This window comes from Physella acuta, unplaced genomic scaffold, assembly GCF_028476545.2.
Source record: "Physella acuta isolate Inbredline_101_S28 unplaced genomic scaffold, ASM2847654v3 ptg001426l, whole genome shotgun sequence".
NCBI classification, from domain to species: Eukaryota; Metazoa; Mollusca; class Gastropoda; family Physidae; genus Physella; species Physella acuta.
Window position 1 is genome coordinate 196,564 of NW_026732941.1, and position 9,426 is coordinate 205,989.

Consider the following 9,426-nt stretch of genomic DNA (forward strand, 5'->3'; position numbering starts at 1 on the left):
GCACTCTTTTAAATTATGCAAATACTTTGTTTTATAGTTTATTTTCTGTTTTCATTAAGAATTTTGTAAAGTTCTTCTTGACCTCTCTCCTGGCTTTTATTGCTGCTCATATTGTTGTTGTAGTCCATTTTTAAAATCTTTGTTTATCCTAATACTTCTGCAAAAGATAATTTTTTTCCTAGCTACCTGACTCCAAAATCCTGTAAATTATGTATACTTATTCTAGAGAATGTGATAAATTTGGTAATTTTCTGTTACTACCTTAAGTCCTCCGGGTAGACATTTGGATATTAAACAAAATTATGCTAAAATAGGACGAAATCAACACATTTTTGGGCGAATGAAAACTAACCCTAGAGCTTTGATTTTAGAAACGCAAAGTACAATGGTATAATCATTTGAGAAATAATAATCATTAAAAAAGTTTAAAAAAACCCACGTTTTCTGATTGAACTAAAAAGTAGAAAATAAATACTATACATCACAATAATGCAAGCGATCACTCTACTATAAGCGATGAAAAACGTGGGGCGCCGAAGTAAAAGTTATATTACTATTGATTAGATAATACTATTGACTTTTATTAGGGAGCTTGTAGAGAGTCAACAGTGTTAGAAACTGTAAGAAAATCACGGCGCCCCATAAAGGATTGTTATACAGCTCATCAAAAGAATGCAGAACACATAGACGAATTAAAAAGTGAACTAAACTATCTACGGAAACATACAAAACAATATATTTCTTGCTTTAAACAAACGTATAGTGAAATCACTGCAGAATTAGGTTCTGAAGAAGATCAAATAACCGTAAAAAAAGAAATTATTGAAAACGAATATGATGAAAATGAACTAAATAAAACTAAAGTTGAAACTAAGATTGCATATTCTGAAAAGCTGCAGTATTTACCAAGTTCAATTTTGGATAATATTTATGCAGGTAAGTTTCTCGTCATTAATTTTTATTAATAATTAGTAAAATATAATTACAAAGTATTTTTATTTTATTTTAACAATAAATTATATTTTACTATTTCAAAACGTATTATTTTTTTGTATTGCTTATGAGCACTTAAATAATCTTAGTCCACGATTATCTTTTAACAATAGTCGTTAGACAAAATACACAGTATAGTGTGTTATAGCAATGCATGTTTCGTATAACACCAAAGACATAGTTATAGTACAATGTCCACAAACCTCTATATTTCAATTACCACTTTGAGACTGCTATAATTCATATATAACAACACATTGGATTAATCTTTAAAAAATAATCAACTTTTATTGCTATATTAATTAGAATAGAAGACAATTAAAATAAAATCCAATAAAATAATTTTTTTTTTCTTCTATTGGCCATCACCGAAAGCAGCATTAATATGCGATCCAATGAAATTGGGGCATAAAATATGTGGAAAATAAAATAGTAAAACTATTTTTTACGCTTTCTATAAAAAAAATGGTTTAATTGTATTAGGAAAAGTTTAACATAAATTGGTTTTTATTCTTGTTTGAATGCACTTTCTGACTGAATTTGGTGAATTTTTTTTTTTAATTTTTGAAATATTTGTATAGGCCCTATATGCGACCATATTGTTTTTTAAATGAAATCTCGATTTTTATGTACACATGTCTTATTGTTCTATTGTTTGGATGTTTGTGTCTATAATTGAATGTCAACGTTTGTGGACTACTAACAATAAATGTTAAGTCACAATACTCTCAATTATTTACTCAAGTAAAATGTGCAATACACATAATGAGGTTACAGTACATTGATAATTACTATTTCAATATCCTTATTTTTTACTATAAAACTAGGAAAATTAAACGTTTATTTGCTTTTCTAATTTAACGACTATCACGTGCGTCAATCTTTTATAATACCTTAAACGCCAGCATATACCTAAATCTTGTTTTGTTTCAGATACTGATGAAACAATCAACCTTTTACTGATAGCATTGCCTTTTAGTGGGAAAAGTGCCACAGGAAATTCAATTTTAGAACAAAATGTGTTTAAAACAGGAAATAGCGGCGATTTGATAAAAAACAAATTAGGAATTCAAATTAATCACAATTTAAATAAAACAATTTGTGTTTTGGAGTAATCAGAACAAGAAATATACCGCGGTATTTTGCATGGACTAGGCACACTGGATCGCGCATTAAGTGCAGTTGTAGTTGTTATTGATTACTTCACGATAAATTCTGTCAATTTAAAAGACAAAACAAAACACATATTGTGTCCGGAATATAGAACACTGTATGAAAATTATGGAATACTAGTTGTTACGGGAGGTGATAGTTTTGAACTTGACCATGGCAGTTCTTCTTTTTTAGACTTTTATAATAACAGGATAAAAACTATACAAGGCTTTAACTGTTTTTATAACCGTGTAGTTCTGTTCAACAATACAACAAATTCAGTAGAAACAAAAAGATCACAAAACGCCGAATTACTTAAACACGTGGAAAATCTCAAGAAAACAGGACAACCTGAACTAACACAGAACAGTTTTAAAGATATTTTTTTACAGATGTTTAAGACTTTTCTTTGACATCACAAGGACCTTTTGATAAAAGAATGGTTAAACCACCCTTTCTTTCAAATAACAGACATTGAAGTACTCACGTTTATTTCATCATTCAAATACCACAAGAATAAGCAGTTTAATTCCGTTTATAATATTGTAACAACATTAAATGAAATTAAAGGTAAGAATTAGTTTTCTTTTAATTTTTAGTATATGCTACATCATTTCCATTATTGTTGAATGTTACTTTGAATTGAAAGTAATTATACATTCTATATCCAGCTAAATAAAATAGCAGGAATGAGTTAAAAATAATAATTTATAATCACGTTTTTGGCTAGAAAAATATATTATATATTATATGTAGATTAAAATGTGTGTTTATTCTTAGCGATCCATTGAGCAAATGAAGTAGAGTTCATATCGTTCTTGACATCGGCATATGAGGTATTAAACTCGAGATATTTGGGTTAGCACCCATACGCTCTATCAACAGAACACTCCACTCCATGTTTTATATAACAGCTATATTTTTCTACAAATTTAACAACGCACAATATACACGTTCTATTTGTAATCTCAAAATGTTATGACAAGTGAATTCATTATTATACAATGTAAATTATGGATACGAAAACATTCATACTTGAATACATGTAAACATTATTATTTACTGTGTCGAGTACCGTTTTGTTTATAGCAAACAAGTGTTGCGTGGTATATAGAATACAACATTTTTTTTATCATACGTTAACAGGAAAAACAAAATTTCACTACGACCTGATTTTGTTTGAAGACAGTAAATTTGTGAATGAGTCCTTGGTTGAAGAGTTCAGCAGCTTTTCCTGTTTAAAAATAGACATTATTGGATTTGCTTACAATTTGGAAGATTTCTGTAAGCTTGTAAAATCTATACATGATGCAGTGCTTTTAGTTGCATCATACTCTATGCTAAACTCACCAGACTTGCTTTTAGCTCTAAAAGATTTGCTGGATTTTAATGAAATTAAAAGGAAATGTATATTGTTAGTAACGTATGACAATGAGTTTGACACAGATGTGGCAGATACAGATATTGAAATTTTATGTAAGTTACAAGGAGAAGATTTTAAATACTTGTGGACACAATGTGAACACAGAGCTGTTCTGTTTGATACAACGACAACAGATGTTCTCACGAAAACGGAGCAAATGTTGAATCTATTGAAACATGTCGTAGAAGTCACACATAATAAAAAATTTGAAGAAATTCCCCATCCTTATAAACTATACAAAGGTATGAAGTACTTATATTTTAATACAGCATTTCATTTAGTAAATTCCTCACATTTCCTTATTTTCAAACATGCGTGTGTATACATATACGTATAAGAAACATACGCTTATAAATATTATATACATTTATAAATAATCAATCACTCTTAAACAGATGATTTCAACACTACATCGGAAGAAATGGAAGTGTCGGAAAGTGGTGATAGCAAACATACGTATGTAGTGGGTTGGGTATATATATATATATATATATATATATATATGTCTATTTAGATATATATATATATATATATATATATATATATATATATATATATATATATATATATATATATATATATATATTATATATATATCTAAATAGACATATATATATAAAGCAATAAATATGTATTTAAATATATATATATATATATATATATATATATATATATATATATATATATATATATATCGATGGTCTCGGTCGCAAACCGTCTAACTCCGAAAATGTAAATTTTACAGGAGAGACAAAAAACTGATTATTTCCTTCTCGATCGCTCTAATAAAATTTTTTTTTTTATGATATCTTCGAAGAAACTCTCTATCGACTATACTGTAGCGTTTTAAAATGAGTTTTGTTAATATTTACAAAATGATAGCAGGTTTAAAAAGATAGACTGTTTGCTCGGTCTAAAATTCTCGGTGCAAACCGTCTATCTGTGCGCGCGCAGACTTAGTTGTTTTGAGCCGAGAATTTCGATCTCAGCCGCGTTCGTTCGTTTTGTCCAATGAAAGTGATTTAGTTATGTTTATGTTTTTAAGTTATAATTAACACTTCATAATATTTAGATTATAGTTTTGGGCTCATATTTAAATTATTTGAGTTTATTCTACATTATGGGGTCAGTTTAATTTTTAGTAGAGATGTTTTAGTATCGCTTTATCGCTTTCGACTGTATTCATTATGCCTGTAATTAGCACTTGACTGGTTAACTGTTGAAGGTTATGCTTTATTTATTACATCTTTCTATTCTCACAGTTTATTTTACTAAATCTGGTGGGTGCTGGGTTTGTAGAATGATAATAGTAAAAACAGAAAACGTATTGTCAGATATATTATGAATGAGACATAACACACTAATCACATTAATACTGACTTAATGTTTACTTATTTTACAAAAATGTAACACAAAAAAATGTGTTTATTTTTAAAATTTATTCTTTGAATAAACGTCACATAAAGAAACATCAAAATGGCAACATATTTTTAAAATCAGGGAAATCATCATAAAAAGGCGTGTTTATTACTTGCTTTTAGGTAATCAAATATGACAGCTTTTATCTTTTTTTCTGCTCTTGTACAACTTGCCAAGGGATACAGATGAGATCATAATCTTACGACCCTAGCTTAGCAATTGCCAGCTATCTGCTGATTCACTTTGAAGTAGATAGTAGCATCATGGTTGTACTGCAGTGCAAGAATATCTGTCGCGTTGAATTCTTGATAGGTCTGACTGGTGTTTTGAGATCGGCTGGTCTCTTGTATGGTAAGGCTGGTCTTTTTGAGAGAGGTTGGTGTCTAATGTCTGTTATGTGAGGCTAGTCTATTGTATGTTACGACTGGTCTGTAGAGAAAGGCTGGTGTCTTGTATGGTGTGTTGAGAGAGGCTTGTCTATTGTAGGATAAGACTAATCTTTAGAGAGAGGCTGGTCTCTTGTATGGTAAGAATGGTCTGTTGAGAGAGGCTGGTATCTTGGAGGGTAAGATTGGTCAGTTGAGAGAGATTGGTCTTTTGTATATTACGACTGGTCTGCTGAGAGAGATTGGTCTCTTGTAAGTTACTGGTGCCTTAAACGGTTAGACAAGTTTGTTGTTATATTCTGGTGTCCTGTATGGTAAGATTGAACATTTAAGAGAGTTTGGTCTTTTGTATGTTACAACTGGTCTGTTGTGAAAGGCTGGTCTGTTGAGAGATGCTGGTGCCTTTACGATTTGTAAGTTGACAGATGCTGGTGTCTTGTATGGTAAGACTGGTCTGTTCAGAGAGACTGATATGTTGAGAGGCTGGTCTGTTGAGAGAGGCTGATCTGTTGAAAGAGGCTGGTATGTCAGGAGAGGCTGGTCTGTTGAGAGAGGCTGATCTGTTGAGAGAGGCGGATCTGTTGAGAGAGGCTGGTATGTCAAGAGAGGCTGGTCTGTTGAGAGAGGCTGATCTGTTGAGAGAGGCGGGTCTGTTGCTAGAGACTGGTATGTTGAGAGAGGCTGGTATGTTGAGAGAGGCTGGTATGTTGAGAGAGGCTGGTCTGTTAAGAGAGGCTGATCTGTTAAGAGAGGCTGGTCTGTTGAGAGAGGCTGGTCTGTCGAGAGAGGCTGATCTGTTAAAAGAGGCTGATCTGTTGAGAGAGGCTGGGTAGTTATGTGGTAAGACTGGTATGTTGAGAGAGGCTGGTCTGTTGATAGAGACTTGTCTGTTGAGAGAGGCTGGTATGTCGAGAGAGGCTGGTCTGTTGAGAGAGGCTGATCTGTTAAGAGAGGCTGGTCTGTTGAGAAAAGCTGGTATGTTGAGAGAGGCTGGTCTGTCGAGTGAGGCTGGTCTGCTGAGAGAGACTGGTCTGTTATGTGGTAAGTCTGGTCTGTTGAGACAGGCTGGTCTGTTGAGAGAGGCTGGTATGCTGAGAGAGGCTGGTATGTTGAGAGAGGCTGGTATGTTGAGAGATGCTGGTGCATTAATATAGGCTTATCTGTTCTAAAATTAATCGTAAAAGCATTTACTAAAGACAACTAACCATGTCGTTTAACATGTACGCCAAACATTTTGTAACCTACCATATAAACATTTCTTAACACGTAGCTAAACCCTCAATCTAAAGCTAGTAGTGAATTAACAATAATTAAACTTATTGCACATTCTTGTGGAAATATAATTCGAATAATATTGTTTTGATTGATATTTAGATTCTAGAATAAAGATCTAGTTTCAAAGTATTGTGTTAGCGTAAAAAACTGTAAACAAATCAGTTTGGTTATTGAAAATCTGGAAATAGGCTATATTAAACAAATACTATTTGTTTATTATTCTTTAAAATGATAAAATGTAATAGAATAGTTGAACATAATTAATCAAATATCCTTACCTATAAGTACTGTGACTGCTGTGCTGTAAAATTATGTGATTGCGGCGTGCGACTGCGTTCCCGATCAACAGTGTACTGCTAAATATAGCGATATTCGTTTTGCGCCGAGATTTTTAGCGCTAGAAATAATTGGCGGTTTGTTCAAATGATTATATCTCAATAATCATTCTACAGATTTCTCTAATATTTACAGGCATTATGGGGAATCATATTGGCTTTTGATTTATGTAAAAAAAAGAAAATCGATTTTTTTTTGAGTTAGACGGTTTGCGACCGAGACCAGCGATATATATAAAGCAATATATATATATAGAGGAATATATATATATATATATATCTAAATATATCTATCTAAATATATCTAAATATACCTAAATATATTATATATATATATTATATATATATATATATATATATATATATATATATATATATATATATATATATATATATATATATATATATGGTTCCATGACAAATGATCTCAGGACAGATGATCTCAGGACAAAAGATACCAGGACAAAATATATCAGGACAAATGATATCATGGACATATGATCTCAGACAAAATATATCACTGTAAAATTTTAATAGTATGTCCGATTATTTTAGTTGATCTGAGCTTTTTTTTTTATTGACTGGCAATATGGTTTGATTTACTTTTTAACGCATAATAATTGTGAAGAAAATGAATTCGTTGAACTTAAAAAAGCATCGATAGATTTATCAAACATAATCTTTGTAATAGCATTTGATTTGAAAAAGTAAAAATTAAAACAAACTTACTCTTTTAGCCTGAAATGTATAATAAATGATAATGTATAAAACAAATAAAGTAAAATTAAAGTTCAAAAGACGCTAAATATTTTTGAAAAATGTGAATGGGTCTTCAGGTTCGTAACGTAATACTATTGTTTTTATTACAGCATCAACTTAAACATAACGTTTATGTTACTTAGCTAGCAGTTACATCGTTATGATCACACTTCTCCAATACTATGTGATCATCTATTGTTTGAACTCTTGCTCGACATGTTTTAACTTCACATCTCTTTACCTGCTGCTCACATGTTTGTCAAGTCCACCTACGCTGTCTATCGAAAAAAAATCTTTAATCTTCGCATTCTATATTAGTAATCTTAATTTTAAAATGTTTAGAGCATTATAACAAATGTATGCGGCAAACATTTCTCACAATAACTATATAGGCCTACAAACAATATCAAGCATAGTAAACAAAACCATATTATGGCACTCAATAAAAAATGTTCAGATTAACTAAAATCATCCAAAACACTACACAATTTTTCTGTGAGATATTTTGTCTGAGATATTTTTTCTGAGATTTTTTTTCTGAGATCATTTGTCCATAGTTTCATTTGTTCTGATATATTTTGTCCTGGTATCTTTTGTCTGTGAGATCATTTGTCCTTTAGATCATTTGTCCTGAGATCATTTGTCCTAAGATCATTTGTCCGTGAGATATTTTGTCTGATATATTTTGTCTGAGATCATTTGTCCTGTCACTATATATATATATATATATATATATATATATATATAACTATGTAACTGCTATATATATATATATATATATATATATATATATATATATATATATATATATATATATATATATGTATACGTACATTTGTACAATTTGAACATAACTGAACATAATATCTTTAAGCTAATGATTTTATTTGTTTTCAAAGTGCAACAAAATTACATCACACAGAAGCAAGCCATAAAAAACAAAGGAGAAAACATCGCCTCAGGAAATTATCAAAGATGAAAACTTCCATCGATAGAGATAAAAGGAGAAAGGAAAAGCATGAAATAGATATGGAAATTAAGAGAAAGAAAAATAAATTTTGGGAAATTAAGATAGCTAAACTTCAAAAACGTCGAAAAGTTAAGAAGGAAGAATTTAATGAAGATGAAATAGTAGACGTATCTACCTTAATTCAACATGGTAACATGACCTGAAAATAGTTACAGAGTAAAAAGTTGACTTTGCCTTAACAAATACACATTGCGAAAGTTACTACATGTTGCAAAAATGTTTTGCCTTTAATCCTTACTCTTTTTATTGCTTTTGTAATCACCAAAAATAAAATGAGCGTAACTAAACAGATTTAATTATTTAATATTACTTTGTCAAATAGTAATAACCGAAAAAGGCAATTGTAAATAATTGTACAAATTTAATGTAATATACAGCACAAAAAAGAAACTGTTTCAATGCGATTGTGTTTATATTTTTTTTTAATAAATATAAATCCACCATATAGAAGTTTGCAATTAAGCATAAATGACATGGGATCAATGGTTAACATCTTGATCGATACATATATATATATATATATATATATATATATATATATATATATATATATATATATATATATATATATACATTATTTAAACTATGGATTCATTTTATAAGTGGTATTTGCAGTTACATTGTATCAAAAGAGAACATTTGTTTATTTTATTA

The 9,426-nt window shown here is 30.1% G+C and overlaps 1 protein-coding gene across 1 annotated transcript; it reads left to right on the plus strand.

The window, feature by feature from the left end:
- The first annotated feature begins 209 nt into the window (after positions 1–209).
- Positions 210–9,044, plus strand: LOC131927651 (uncharacterized). Its single transcript, XM_059283407.1, has 5 exons — positions 210–243; positions 778–936; positions 3,292–3,810; positions 3,964–4,031; positions 8,642–9,044. Exons 1-5 carry the CDS (start codon positions 210–212, stop codon positions 8,675–8,677), a joined length of 816 nt encoding a protein of 271 aa, XP_059139390.1. The 3' UTR covers positions 8,678–9,044.
- Positions 9,045–9,426: the final 382 nt, after the last annotated feature.

Excerpts from the sequence above, each read along its gene's own strand:
- LOC131927651 (XM_059283407.1), top strand. The coding sequence starts at position 210 with ATGTATACTTATTCTAGAGAATGTGATAAATTTG. Across the intron at positions 3,811-3,963 it reads TCCTTATAAACTATACAAAG|ATGATTTCAACACTACATCG; the intron begins GTATGAAGTACT and ends ACTCTTAAACAG. Across the intron at positions 4,032-8,641 it reads ATAGCAAACATACGTATGTA|TGCAACAAAATTACATCACA; the intron begins GTGGGTTGGGTA and ends TTGTTTTCAAAG.